A 16256-nucleotide genomic window follows, 5' to 3' on the forward strand; every position below is an offset into this window, starting at 1 on the left:
AATTAAAACTCTGCCGTTTGCATGTATCCTCATTTTTCAATTGAGCCGATCCAATTTTGAGTATATTTTTTGGGGTAACAATGTGCAAGAACACAGCTAGATTATAAACAAAAGAACAAGAGCGCAAACTAGAATCACCATCAAGTATAAGCACTGTTTAACAGAATTGTAGGTTTGGTATATGAATGGAACCTTATTTTCTTGAAGAAAGTAAATACATGTGTTTCGTCCATTATACAAAGCTGAACGAGCTAGTAAAATTTCCAATTCTCCAGCAGCTTATATTAATAGAGAGGCTACAAAAGGTTAACCAAGATTTGCAGTGTAAAGAAGAAATAAAGTTGGAACAATAAATTACAGTGGTAAGTCTCTCAATCTTGAAGGTAAGTATGCAACTCCTAGAAAATTTGCAGGTAAGTATCAACTCCCAGAAAATTTGCAACCCTGTATGTTTTCTCCGGCAAATCTTACTGCTACCAGAAGCATAGTATCTCTGTCTGGTCAATAATTTGGATTCACAAGGAGCAACTAATGTAGCAAAAGGAGGCAGCGAAGTTTTAGCTATTCCTTTCAATGCAAATTATCAGCACTCGATATGGACTGCGCCACTCTCAGATGAAATAAACTTGGGCTTTCTAATAACATGTTCTAGGCATTGGATGACATCTCCCACCTGAAAGTCATCACAATCCTGAATGACTAATCCACACTCGGTGCCTTTACCGACAACATCCACATCCTGCTTTCCCCGTTTTAGCGAAGCACAAGAACCTTCAAAAATAACTTCTCCACTCCTCAGCAACCTCAATGTTGAAGACTTAGTGAAGCGGCCATCAACCACACGACACCCAGCAATTTTGACATCTGGACCCTTTGATTTACTCCTGCCTTTGAGCTCAAAGATACCCAGTACTTCAGCTTCTCCACCAACCTTTGTCTCACAAGTGCCTGGTGCTTTCTCAACAATTACCTTCCCCATTTCTTCCAAGAGATGGTATATAATTCGATGCAAGCAGATCTAAAAACAAGAGCACATCAGCAAAGATCAAATTTATTTTATTTGCAAGAATTGATTTAAGAGCCTAATTTTATTAGTGCACCAACTTTAAGTTCATTAACTCAATTTTTTTTTCTTCGTCCCTGCTCAACTAGAGGATGATAGACTTGTTACAATGGAACAAAGATCAATTCCTACTGAACACATGTCCTCGGGAAAAATAATCCCTCCCACCCCCTAGCCAACTTGGGGGTTGACTATAAGTTGATACCGTAATTTACCTCTCTTCACATAATTTGGAACGGACTGTAAGGGACGCCTGGGATGAACGTAATCACCTTTTACTACAATTAACTCAATTTTCTTCTATTTGTTATATACAAATAAAACATTGAAAGAACCAAAAATTTCAAAGCATGTATATTCAATAATCCATATAGGAGCTTGCACATGCTTCCTCGATGATTACCTACTTCAATTACCGCCTATGATTGCCCTTTGACATGCTTTTGGCAGTGTTTGAACGGGAGCAAGTGTTTCGACATCCATGCCTCAAGTCTCAACACGCGTGGAACATCTTGCTCATTCTAGGTGACTAGAATATTACATTTATAGAAGATACAAATACCTAGGAAGAGTTGTATGGATCTCATCTTCAATTTCACTTGGCATAAGGTCATACGTACTGATGATAATGTATATGTCATCTAGATCTCTTTTAATTTGAGTTTCTTTTCAATTGATTAGAGTTGAAGGAAAGAGGTAGGCAAAAAAAACCTTTGATTAATCTAATTAGATATAAGCTTGCATACAGATAGTTGATACCAAATAGTTAAGACTAACGCAACTACTCATCATCTTGAACATGTCCACGACGTATTAAACAACTCTTCCACATTTCATATTTTGATCTACAACTATTTGGTCAAATAATTTCTCATATACTACACTAATTGATAAAATTTTAGTTGTATACCTCAGTCTGTGATCAGTTAGCACGTGACAAGAGACGAGAGTGGGGCTAAAAAGTGTGTTAAAAATTGAATGATTAGAATCTGGTAGAGCCTAGCCTGTGATATAGGCTTTTATAATAAATCAATGCCCAACTTTTATAATAACTCAATGCCATTAAGAGTTAAAAATTAAACTACTTAAAAAAAAGGACAGTCCGATGCACACGAAGCTTCCGCTATGTGGGGTCCCGGGAAAGGATCTATTATATGCAGTCTTACCCTGCTTTTTACAAGAGGCTGTTTTAAGAATTTGAACCCGTGACCTTTTAGTCACAAAGCAACAACTTTACCGTTGCGCCAAGGCTCCCCTTAAAAAAAAAAAAACTACTTAACTGTAATTAAAATAATAAAAGTAGAAAAAAAATAACAGACCAGATTATTTGAATCAATTATTTTAGATTGATATATTTTATTTGTATTACAAACTTTTTGGTATTTGTTACTTTTATCTACAATTACTTTGAACCACACAACATTGTTTAGATGGTTGACAACCGATTTACAATGACTAAAGTTTATAATATTTGACTGCAGAGTTGATGATTGATGTTAGAATTAAGCATGAAATGATATAAATTATAGTCTTACTCTGAGTTCAATGGAATATATAAGATTCATGTTGCAACCACAACTAGTTGTGACCATAGCGACGACCTATGAAATGAAAGGAGTGACAGATTGAAGGAACAAATATCAAGCAGCAAGTAATTACCTTGATGTTAGCTTTGTTTGTTGCAAGAGTAATGGAGCTTGGTGGATTCCGTATATTAAACCCAACAATGCAAGCTCCACAAGCGACTGCCAAATCAATATCTGACTGGGATATGGGGCCAACACCAACATGAACAACATTAACAAAAACCTGAAAAGAGAACAAAAAATTCAGTAAAAATAGAGAAGCAATATTGAGCCATGTTTTATTGTAAAAACTAGGACTCAGCAGTGGCATTTAGCTAAGACTAATACTACAACAACAACAACAACCAATCCTTATCCCACTAGGTGGGGTCGGCTATATGGATCCTTTTATGCATTGAACTCTATCTCCTACTATATCATCAACTATACTTAAATAAATTTTATCTTGTTTTATTGCTACTAACCAAGTCTTTTGGTCTTCCTCTTCCTTGTTTGATGTCATAGTTTCAAATTGCCTAACTGGAACATTTATTGGTCGTCTAAGTACATGCTCGTATCATCTTAAACGTGTCTCTCGGAGTTTTCCCTAAATAGATGCAACTTCAACTTTCTCTTTAATGCTCTCATTTCTTATTCTATCGATTCGCATTTAGCTGAGACTAATGAGAGAAACAAGTTGATCCTATTCAATTGTGCATGTGAAGGGTAATAATAGCAGTCATAATCCTTTACAACTTGAACTGAGTACCACTGATCTATAAATTTTTTTATTAATGGAATTTTTTCAAATAAATACATCCATTGCTGAACAAGAAAATTCTCATACACCCTCCATGAAACAAAGTCTCACCACATATTAGAAAGAAACTAGAGAAGCTTGCCATCAAAATTTATTTACCAATTTAGAGTCTTATCATAACTTGATTAAAAAAAATCTTTGACATGGACTATTTAAGTTGCTAAAAGATGCTTACCTGTGGACTATTCAAACTCCTTAATGCATCTGTAACAGCTTGAACAGTGCCTTGGACATCAGCTTTGACAATGACAGGCAACTCTACCCTTTTTGATACCTCTTCTTCAGTATCAGGAGTGTCTATGTGCACTTCACTGACCTTGAGAAGTCTATCTTTTTCAACTTTCTTCTTCCTTCCAGCACTAAGCATGCGTGCTCTCTCTTCTGAATGCACCGCAATAATGTCATCTCCAGCCATTGGAAGCCCCCGTAGTCCTTCAATCTCAACTGGCAATGCAGGTTGACCTGATTCTATTACCTTTCCAAACATGTCCCTTATAGCCCTTATTCTCCCCCACTCTGCCCCAACAACAATGTGTTGACTGCAAGACAAGGTTCCACACTTGACTATGGCAGTAGCCAAGGGTCCCCTGCCCCTGTCAAGTCTGGCTTCAACTACATAAGCCTGAGCAGGCCCATCAATTCTAGCCTTCAGCTCCATCATCTCAGCCTGAAGTAGCAAAGCCTCCTCCAACCTATCTAATCCTGCTTTAGTAGTAGCAGAAACTTCAACAACTTGCACATCACCACCCATATCTTCCAATTGTAATCCTTCAGATCCAAGTTGAATTTTCACTCTCTCAGGATCAGCTGATGGTTTATCACACTTATTTATAGCTACAACAATTGGGACATTGGCTGCTTTTGCATGGGAAATAGCTTCAAGCGTTTGTGGCATAACACCATCATCTGCTGCTACTACAAGCACAACAATGTCAGTAACAGCAGCACCTCTAGCACGCATAGCACTGAAGGCAGCATGCCCTGGGGTGTCAAGGAATGTTATTGAGGCTCCTGAAGGCATCTCTACAACAAAAGCACCCAAGTGCTGGGTAATCCCACCAACTTCCCTAGCTGCAACTGAAGTTTGGCGCAGAGCATCCAAAAGGGATGTTTTGCCATGGTCCACATGACCCATGACTGTCACAACTGGAGGCCGTGGTTGAAGAACTCCACTTTTATCAGAATGTAATCTTCTCACATTCACACCAACTTCCTGAAGCAATAGAAAGCATTAAAATAAATAATCCAGGCATAGTATATCATTACAGAATAAAAAATAGTGAAGTATATCATATATTAAAACTAAAGAGCACCTCAAGCCACAGTTTTATTAAATGGCAGGAAAAACCCTACCCATAAATGTTAAAAACTTTACCAATTAGTGTCATTATAGATATTCCCATTAGAGTGATATATCTGCACAATTTGCAATAACAATAATTTGAATACTAAAACACATTGATATGGATATGAGTATCTACACACAAGCTGCAGAGCACAAAATAAAATATTCTTTAAATTCACTTGTCAACAATAATATGATCCCTGAAACTCATTCATTTTACAATATGGAAAGTGTTACAACCATTCGCATACAATTGCACAATGTCTAGCTCTCTAGTTCACATATTAAGCATTGTATCCCTGATGATTCTCTGACTAAGCCAAGAGCAAGGAGTTTCACTCATCCTACATGTAGTACAGCGTGGACACACGAACAACATAATGACAATGCACCACTAGGACAAAAGGCACCAGTAGCATCTAAGTCCTGATCAAATACTCAAACTACATAGAATCATTGCACATAAAATTTCTAATAGTGTATGGTATAAGAAGTGAAAAGAAAATGCATCAAGCCACCCTGGTTGAACACAAGCCTCAAATGTCAGTTCAATCATTCAATGTTAATATGAAACAAGATTAAGTAAATGAATTATATCCTCGACCTCTCTTCTTCTCCATGATGATGTAATTCAACAAATCTTGGAAAATGATTCAAAAGAAAAACCACTAAATAAAGCACACACAGACCACAGTTTGTAACAGAGATGGAATCTTCCTAAAGTCACAAATTCAATAATTAATAAAAGTCACCAGCACCTAACACAACTTAGTGGTAATTCACAAAAATGAAAACAGATAAAGATAATGCACTTCTTGAAGTTAACTTTGCAAATGGACACATCATTTGCTAACCCAACAAGGAATGATAGCAGGGAGCAATGACAATTTCAACTTGTTACATAGACACTATGCTTTAAAACATATAAAATAGCAAAAAGAATCTTCAATTACAAAGCAATTTGGGTGAGTTATATCTAATTAATGCATTTCTTGAAGTCAACTTTGTAAAAATGGACACATCATTTGCTAACCCAACAAGGAGTCAGATCTTGGTCACTGTTGCTGAATAGGATGTACCAATCTCCAGCAAGGGGCAAGGCTGCCATGCCCAACTAGGGCAAGTCACACTGTGCTACAGCTCAGGCATCTTAATCTATTTTATTGCCTTCCCTGACAAAAAAATTGGCAATGTTGCATATATCCTTACATCTACACTAATTTGCAATTTTGCAATTTCAAATTTTAATTTTTCTGGAAAATTTAAAATCTTGCAAACATGTCATGAAAAGTTTATCCTCGTAGAATAGTATTATAATGACCATTAATCATAATAGACAATGATACGACACCCTTTACCTTTTCATTTAATCAACCATCTATGAACTTGTTTTATTATACGTATTAGGGTGACATTTGAAAACCAAGAAAGTTTAAGGAAGATGAAGATGAAACTGAAAAACGTTTATCCTGATAGAATAGTAAAATGATGAACATTAATCATAAATGATAGCAATACCCCTCATCTTTTAGTATTCTATGAGTAAACATTTTAACCAAGCATCATGAACCTGAGCTAATTCATGCTAATAACATTTGTAAAAGATTTGTAGAAAAAATGATGTATATGCAATATCAAAGTTTTACAATGGTATATATTCTCCTCTAAGAAACAATATCGTCAATAATTAGATGAGTTACACGGGAGGGTAAATATTAGACTTCATACCATTGCAATCAGCTCAGCAATGTCAACACTGATTGGTTCAAATTCAGAATCAACTTTCTCGCCGACATTACTTAGTATCTCTAGCAATGCACCAATACTGGAACTAGTTCTCTTGGCAAGCTCATGGATTGTCATGCCTTCAAAAATTTCTATAATTTTATCCTGAGAAGGCTTCAGATTAAGTTTTCTAGGAGGTACATAAGGTGCTTCAACAGGTGCTTGGTTTTTGTTTTCTCTTCTTATTTGCTTCTCTTTTCTTTGAAGTTTTAGGCCAGGTACTTCATCCTGTTTTCTTCTCCATGCCAGCATGAAAGCAGTTGCATGAAAATACCTAACAAAAACATTTTCAAATAATAATTAATAAACTAATATATAAAGAGCAAAATAGCCAGATTTGAAGTCACAAAATCTAGTCACTTGGGGACTATCTATAAAGAGAAACGCTAGTATAATTAAATTACAGTATTTTGCCTAACTGCTGCTTGAATATATTGCATTAGAATTATAAGCCATCAAAATTGTGGGTTTAGACCCATATTGCATTTAGTCTTCATTTTGGCCTCATTGGTTCTATCTCTGAATATTATTAAGTAACCTGATCATGGCAAAATGGATGACCTCGTGTTCTTCTGTTGCACCGCTCTCACTTCCTCTAGAAATCACAAGGATGGCAGGCTATGCTAACATGCTATGGCGATACTAAGGAATGCATTCATATTCTATGTCATTGTCGCACAAACCCTCCACTTTCAAGTACCAGCAACACCAGTAAGACAGCCCTCACATTTGCCACTACTTGCTTATAGCTCACCATGGTGTGAGTCTCACCTCCAAATTTGCTAGCATCGTTTCGCCCATAGTTATTTAAAGACGTGAGGCGCCTAAAAGCACATAAGTGCTATGGCGCTTGAGGCACAATGCACAAGGTGAGGTGCACACCTTACCAAAGTAAGGCGCTCCCGATATAAATTTTTACAATTCAAATATATAGATAGGGAATTTCTACTAAAATATTTCACTAACAAAACAATAATGGATAACAATAAAGAAAATATAAAATTCACTAGTAAATAAATACGTTATACACATAATTCAAATTATAAAAAACTTCAAATATCTAAATTATCAGAATCTTCATCATTTTTCTCGGTCATATCATTATCATCATCACCGGATGTTTCAAATTTGTATAGCTAAATCTTCATCGGTTTCCTAAGACCAAGCGCCTTAAGCGCGCTTAGTGCCTCTCACAAGGTGCACGCTTAAAGCGACGATGCGCAAGAGGTTCACCTAGCTACGCCTTGTGCCTAGGCGCAGTGAGGTGAGCGTTTTTAATAACTATGGTTTCACCTCAGATCCAATTAGTTGATTTTTGAAATCGACTACCGAGATTGTCAGATAACTACTACACGTGTTTAAGTCAAGTTGACTAATGCACATCGACTTCCATGTGTGACTTCAAATTCGTTGTCTCCCCTTCTATTGTACTTCTAAATTTAGATCAAGCCATGTTACTAGGTATAACTTGCCCAACCATGGGAGGTTAGTATATTTGGGGAACAACTCTTCCTCTTATTACACAACTTTTCATTCGCCTCTTGTTTCTTGGCCACAATGTTGTGTTATGCCATGCAACCCCCCCCTCTCCCCTCCCTCCTACCTATGTCATGCAAGACCTTATTTTCTCAACCCCAAAACCTTCACCAAGTGTGAAGTGTGTCATTCATCCCCTTTCATTAATTGCATGTTGTTAGCAATGCCACAAAAATCCCATGTAAAAGACTTGATCCTAGTCTACACACCTCCCCTAGTAATGGTGATGCCAACAAGCTTTACTGACATGCAACAGTGATGCCAAAGATTGTAATGGTATTTCTCCCTCTATCACCTTGCCCTATATGTCTCTGTTGCACTTACTTTCTGCTCAATCACCAAGTTTAAGTAGACTTTGAATCCATTACCATGAACTGTCGAAGAGCTACCGGGGCATGTTCAAGAAAAGTTAAGTGATGCACTTCAGCTTCCATACGAGCACCTTTGGATTCATGGTCTCCTCTATTGAACTTCTCTACTTAATTTGGATCAAGCCAAGCTACATATCATGATTTGTTAAACCCTGGGTGGTTAGTATGGTTGCGGAGGCAACTCTACCTCTCTCAATAAAGCACATTGTTCACTTAAAGCTTCATCTTGCTGACAACAGTGTCTATGCCATGCAAGCATTCTTTCTGTCATGAGCCTTATCTCTCTCTATCTCTTTTGGTATCGTATTCTTTAGTTTCCATTCTGTGTGTTCTTGTTGTCTGTCATTCCCACTTACCTATCACACATTGCCATTCTTTGAGTTTCAACAGTTTCCTTTATCGCCATAGCCTATGTGAGTCATTTCAGCTATTTTAATTTTCACACCAATGAAGAGTGATTATTATTTTCTTCCTCCAATTCTGCTGCTTCCTCAAAATTCTTTAATGCACAGTTCTGATTTTCTCGCTCTTATGTCATGCAAGATGTCATTCTGCTCAAAGCCGACAATATCAAGTGTGTTCCTTCTCCCCTTTCATTAGTAAGGCATAAACACGGCCACAAGAAATCTATGCAAAAGATTCTCTTGGAGTCTCACCCCATCCTTTCTATGTTACTGCATTGATCTCAATTTGAGGTAATTGATGTTGCACACAAGTATTGTATTTTCATTTTCTTTTAACATGGGCACATCTTAGTTTTGTCTGATCCTTTCTAGTTTATGTAGCAATTTGGGCTTATAGCTAATATCCTTGCTCCAACATAAGGCAGAGTGCTAGAGCTGAGTCATTGTTGTGGATTTAGTATCATATTGAGAATTTTAGGAATAGAATTTTATGATGAGTCTGATATATACTGTATAGTAGGTATATCTTTAAAATACCATTAATAAACATATACTAGTATAATTATGGGAGATACATAAAAAGGCAAACAAAAAATAATCACCTAATGGCATAGTACATGAAGCAGTAGAACAATTTAAGTACAAAATCAGAATTGATAGTTATGGCAAAAACATGGTCACGGACAGAATGTAACAGAACCATGATGCAAGTCATACAAAAATTTGGAGTTTCAGATTTAGCAAGCATTAAATCCAAGTAGTAATTATCAATACAACTTTGATGCCAACAGTTCATTGCATTGAAAAATAAAGACAAATCCCTCAAAGAATAAAGATTAGTGAAGGATGTCACAATGTAGCAGGATACAGGTACAATTAAAAAAAAAAAAACCCCTCGATATCTGGCCTGAGGTTTGCAGAAAATTTCAATAATAACTAAGTTTTCATTTGATTTGAGAACAAGAATTTTACGAGAAATAAGAAATAGAGTATGATGATATTTTTTTCATTCAATTAAAATATTTTTATCTATATTAGTTTCAAAAAATTTAACCATTTTATTGTCATTTTTATAAAATCTTTGTTTTTTTTAATTTTTATATAGTATTTATCATTATTTGTTTTTATTTATCCAATTATAAATATTTAAATAATTATAGTCTTACCATCATAGTGAAGCTATATTTTCAACTTTGAACCAAATAATTTGCAGATAACTGGAACTTTTCCTACTTGCAAAAAAGATCTAATTTTCAAGAGCCCAAAGTGTGTACCCAAATGTTTTAACACCTTTTGCAATACAGAAACACGTGTAGAACAATTGAAAGAAAATAAACAGGTAATTTTCAATACAAGTACACGTGTAGAACAATTGTAGGGAAAATGAATAGGTATACAGACCTGATATTCAAGATATTGCTGGAAATTCTACCATTAATAGAAGCTCCTGGTGACAGACCAATATAAGAATCTGCAGAAGAAAAAACAACTGTTGAATATGGTACATCAAATTGATAAAAAAAACAAATATTGATAATATCAGAAATATAAACCATAGTTCCATGTAGTTTCTTTTTTTGAATGAGTTTTAGACTTATATTATCATGGCATCCTCATGTTGAATTTTTCCAACTCAGAAATGCAAGGTTAGATTCATCCTAATCCCATACTTAAATGGTTTTTATCTTGTCATCAACAATTAATTTGTACAGCATATGTTGAACTTCCTATTTGTGTGAGGCCTTCCACTGGATATATGCAGGTTTGCAGGACACATGCAAAGGTTGACAACAGTTGATCAAAAGTGGCAGTCAATATATTTGCAAAGTCTATTAACTCTATTTTCTTGGGAGAGAAGTAATACAAAAAAAAAAAGTATTTTGGCGAAGGAAAGTGGTGGAAGAGAAATGATAAGGTGATTCCCTATTGTTTGTTTGGAGGGCAAAGAAACTTGTAAAATTTTCCCTTGTTCCTTGAATTGGTGTTCTATTTACCCAGAAAAGTGGAAGGTAGAGGGATGTATTATACCTCGGGGCATAGAAGGGGAGAGGAAGGGAAGATGATGAGAGATCCATCAGCCATGTTTACCAATGAATATAGGCCTGTTGGGATATCGGACATGTATACTTGGAATGGAGACCACGTTTATCATTCAACTTACAAGTGCCAAAATATCTCTTTGTGCCACCGTCAACCATCTGATCACATCTCCTCCCGTCTCCATACACTCACCATTTTTTAGTATCTTTTGATGCATGATGATCCCTTATTGAACATCACTTCCTATTTTAGTTTCTGCATGAAACCTCCGACAATTCTATCAAGCCTCAAGATTCCAGCAACTCCATCAAGCATCCATCAAGTTTTCATGCTTCAAGCTTTCAGCAACTCCATCAAGATTCCATCCAGCTTCAAGATCCCAACAACTCTTCCAAGCTACAATAAGTCCTTCAAACTTCATTGAGAACACACTGGTTGACTAACGAAGCCTGATTCCTGTCAGAGAGAAGCATAACTGTGAACTCTGCCAACACTACGTTGGATAAGGACTGCAGCTGACAGGTGACTCGGTCATCTTCTGTCAAAGAACCCACAACACCCTACTGAAGGACTTTGCTTGTCAGCTTCGGAGAGTTGTGCGGCTGACAAGGTTGGGATCGGAGGGATCAAAGCTCGCAACTAAAGGGACAAAAGAGAGAGAGATAAAATGGGAGTAATTTTACAATTAGTGAAGTAGTTTTGCACCATTTTCGTACCAACTCCTTCCTTCCCCTGCCTAATTTGCCAATGACAGATTTCCGATTCAAAATCATCCATTAATTGATCACTTTTGCCATCCCGCCTAATATTTTGATGAAATTAACAATGAAAATCATTATTACAAGGAAAAGTTTCGACAATTTAGATTCCCACGCCTTAGAGTAAAGAAAGTGATTTTAGTAATCATGTTTTCTAATTAAAAAATAAATAATGATAATATGAAAATAACTATTAACAATAATTTAAAATTTTAGCCTTTATAAATTGTAGTGAGTTTCTATCTAATTTGGGCTGAAGCCAAATGGAGGAAAGTGTGAGAAAATTTTCTCTTTCTCTTCTATATTTTTTTCCTTCTAAAAAAACCCCTTCATTCCATTACCTCTCCTCCACATGGAAAAAAAAGCCTAAATCTTAAATTTTCACCAAGACTTCAAGTCCTATTGATCTTCAACATCCATATTTGTACCAAATTACATGAAATATGTGTCAGCTTTTTGAAGTTAAGTACTCAGGGTTTATCTTATTAACAAAAAAAAAGATAAGTTAGCCAAGAATAAAGGTAGACATGCATGGATTAAAATTATGTCATGCCACCTAGCACGATTGAAATGTATCATTCCATCTAAAGGTTGGCATAGGGTCAAAACACCAAGCTGTCTATGCCATAACAATGTCACCCGCGTTGTGTAGAACTATATGGTACCAAGCTTTATCTCAATTAACATGGATTCAACCTATGAAGCGAGGAAGGATTTTGTTGGTCACCAAGAAGACAAGATCAAGAGGTTATAAATAGACTCGAACTAAAGAGGAGAAAGCATATAAAAAAGAATTGAAGAAGCCTCGATAAAAGAGGAAGGCTCCTGGTAGATCGACCATAGAATCTTGTCACATAGAACCCAAGTAAGGTCTCCTGATTTAGCTGTCACGAGTCGCAAGCAAAGCAACGGTGATGGAGGGGCAACCCTGCACAAAATTATCAACTATTATAGTATGATTATAGTATGTATTTACATGTATATTTTTAAAGCTAATATTGTCTCAATAGAATTAGTTATTAATGTTGTATATTATACATACTGTATTAATACAATATTAATTATATATTGTAATAATATTGTATATTAAACATATTAATTATTTACATATTATCAATTAATTAATGCAATACATAACTTTGTATTTTGATCATTAATTAAATAATTCCATATTTAATATTGTATTTGTGTTTATTTGATAATTATCTAACTTTTTTTTAATAATGCTAAAACAACAAATAGATAATCTTGCTTTGAGACACAAATTGATTAGAGAAAAGCCAATTCCACTAGCAGTGTTTACACTGATATGATTGAACATGATTGTGAGGTCACATGCCTCAAGCAACATTTTGTTAGTAGAGTTTTAAAGTGCTCGAGAGCTCCATGAGAAATCTGTCATGCAATAAAGAAGGAATCCTTCTTGATTGCAAAACAATAGCAAATACAAACAATAATATGAAGAGTTTGATATACGAGCTCAAATGACTCAGAATTTTTAGCTACTCTTCATGCCTCCCAAGTAGAATATGACTGAGCAACAAATACAGTTTGTGTCCCGACTAGTGCTAGTGGAAGGGATTCAACTAGTACTAGTGAAAGTGAGTCAACCACTATACCAACGTTAGAGGTAAGTGCAAGTGTTCATTCATCACATGGTTGCTTTGGTCATTTTTTTCATTGCATGAGATGAAGGCATGTGATAAAATATAGTTGATATTGATTCTTCCCAGACCAGACTAACAAGTATACTAGGATTGATAATACCTACATAAACGAGAAGAAATTTATCAATCAAAGCATTACCAATTTTTTCACCTCAATTAAATTCCAACTACTATAGTAAATAATACATATGCTCAGAGCATTATCTAACATCTAAAAGTCTAATCCCGATATTCAACCTCCTACTATATATGAAACTATTGGTCCACACCTATACGAGTAAGTGAAGGATTCCAAGACATGATTTTTGTCATGTAAACAACAATGGGGCATATATAGGATTACGCTAATGTGTGATAGTTGGACAGGATAGCATCACTAACTTCCAACTATACTACAATAGCAATGTTTCACAAATGTACAGATATAACTATACAATAGCATAATGCATATTACATATATCATTTAATGGATAATATAATTTGACAGATAAGTGTAAAACATATAGTTGTCAACAATGGTGTCAACTTTAAGAAGGTTGGAAAGCTATTAAAGCAAGACTATCTATCATTGTTCCAGATACCATACACACTATATCCATTGATGATAATGGACGGCGATGATGTACAAAAGAAAGTAATGAAAAGAGTCAGTCGATTCCTTTACAATGATCATAAGTTCATGAGTTGAGGAAATTTATTGACAAGAAATTCCTAAGACTAGAAGCAATTAGATTTGCTACTCAATTCTTCCTATTGAAGTCATTGTGAAAAAAAGTTTGGTTGAAGGTCGTGTTAAGAAGTGTGTTTGTACTTGAATTACTAAGGGAATCAAAATATAAAAAAAAATAAAAAATCAGTAGATATCTACTAATTTTGAAACTATATTGAAAATATTCTTATAGCAATATAACCCTTGTACATTATTTGGCACAAGATCAACATGGACAAGCACTTCATTCACGAAGTAACTAAGAAAATCAAGACAAACTTAAGCCGCATTTGGTTTGTAAATTTTCTATTTTCATTTTATGAGAAAATAAGAAACATTGTTTGGTAGGTAATTTCCACATTTGTTTCCTAGAAAAAAAGATATCATTTTGTAAGAAAATAGAGAAGGTCTAAAAGTCATTTTCTAATAAAAGAAAAAAACGTGCGTTTTTCAAAAAATGAAAATAAAAATCAAACGCTCTCTTATAATTGCCAACCAAATATTAATCATCAAAAGATAGTGCAATCAAATGATAAAAGATATTCAATTTAGCAGCTATATAAATTTTAAATAATAAATAAATTGTATTGTCAATTGATAATGATAAAATTATACATTTGATTATTTTAGGTTGCTATCTTATTAAGGCATATTGAAAGGGAACCTTAGTATAATGGTAAAGTTATCATCGTGTGACCTTGTGGTCACGAGTTCGAGTCATGAAATCGACCTCTTACAATGCATGGTAAAGTTGCGTACAATAGACCCAATGTAGTATGGCCCTTCCTCGGGACCCGTATTACCGGAAGCTTTGTGCACTAGGCTGTCATTTTTTATCTTATTCAGCCATATTAATATTGATATACCTTAGCCATAAATGATTCTCTCCTAGTGACCCACAAAAGTGAATATCAAGACTACAACAGAATATGGAATTTGAAAAGCATATATCTCTTTTGTTGATTCACAGTGAGATAGAGATATAAACTAGATATTGTGGTAAACATAAATAATCTGTTAATAGTCATTTTCTATTATTATAAAAAGTATTTTAATTCTATTTACTTATGTATCTTATGGTTGGGTGATGATTACAATATGGAGGAGGATAGACCCTAGATAAGATTAGGGTATAAATGTTTTTGGAGAAAACGTCTTTAAGTAACTCTGAAAGAAATCAGTGCACTTATTTATATTTAAGTGTGAAATCACCTTTCTTGTCATCATTTAGAGAGAAGATAGTGGTCTATGTTCATCATAATATAGGTCTTCAATTAGAACTCATAACAGAAAAGACAAAATAAAAGAGAAGGAAAAACAAGAGTTCAGTTCAGTGGATATAAACTCATTTAATATTGATTTCATCCAAATAAGGACAATCTGATCATAGATTGATGGAATGTTGTAGAGGTGGAGAAATTTATTTCTTGATAAAGAAGGGAATCCACAACAACTATCTCAATCTTTTACCCAATAAACAGGAAAAGCACAAACTAAAGGAGATGTTGGTATGGAAGATAATGATAATGTTACTTTTGACTAAGATATTTTATTATCTAAATCTCAACCTAACCGTTCTTAAACATCTCAACCCCAGACACAACTAAAGAGAAAGGCAAAGCTCCTGCAATCTCTAATAGAGAGATAAATCTACCAAATCCATCCTACAAAAACTAATAAGAAAAAGGACATTGATAATTGGTCACAATCCACTCTAAGCAACCAATGAGTAAGAACTGGATGAGAGTTACAAAGTATCATCAACTTCTCTAATAATAGAATCTGAGAGAAGTTCGAAATGATATCGCAATATTGATTTCAATGATAATAGAATTTGAGTGAACAGTTATGTGAATGTAAACTCATCTAATATTGACTTCATCCGAAATAAATACAATATAATAATGGATCAATGGAATGTTGCAGAGGTCAAGAAAATTATTTCTTGATAAAGAAGGTGATCCACAACGGCTATCTCAGTCTTTTACCCAATAAATAGAAAAAGCACAAACTAAAGGAGAAGTTGTTAAGGAAGATAATGATAATGCTACTTTGACTAAGACTTTTTATTATCTAAATCTCAACCGCACCATTCTTAAACAACCCCAACACAGGTAACGAGGAAGGGAGAGCTCCTACAATCTCTAATAAAGAGAAGGATAAATCTACCAAATCTATCCTACAAAAACTAAT

The 16256-nt window shown here is 34.9% G+C and overlaps 1 protein-coding gene across 5 annotated transcripts in view; it reads right to left on the reverse strand.

Annotated features, from left to right (window-relative positions):
- Window positions 1-255: 255 nt before the first annotated feature.
- LOC122036033 (translation initiation factor IF-2-like) overlaps window positions 256-16256 on the reverse strand; it is a 30584-nt gene continuing 14583 nt past the window's right edge. For 3 of the 5 annotated variants that reach the window (XM_042595201.1, XM_042595203.1, XM_042595202.1), the window contains 5 exons: window positions 10291-10360; window positions 6522-6852; window positions 3624-4661; window positions 2723-2872; window positions 256-1018 (listed from right to left, as the gene is read on the reverse strand). In XM_042595201.1, the coding sequence (XP_042451135.1) occupies window positions 584-1018; window positions 2723-2872; window positions 3624-4661; window positions 6522-6852; window positions 10291-10360 (2024 nt within the window). In that variant the 3' untranslated portion in view covers window positions 256-583. Of the gene's footprint in view, window positions 1019-2722; window positions 2873-3623; window positions 4662-6521; window positions 6853-10290; window positions 10361-10917; window positions 11859-12525; window positions 12616-16256 lie in introns of those variants that run through there. The other 2 variants (XM_042595205.1, XM_042595204.1) reach the window with 2 other exon arrangements.

This window comes from Zingiber officinale, unplaced genomic scaffold (genome assembly GCF_018446385.1).
Source record: "Zingiber officinale cultivar Zhangliang unplaced genomic scaffold, Zo_v1.1 ctg131, whole genome shotgun sequence".
In the NCBI taxonomy this organism is placed as follows: Eukaryota; Viridiplantae; Streptophyta; class Magnoliopsida; order Zingiberales; family Zingiberaceae; genus Zingiber; species Zingiber officinale.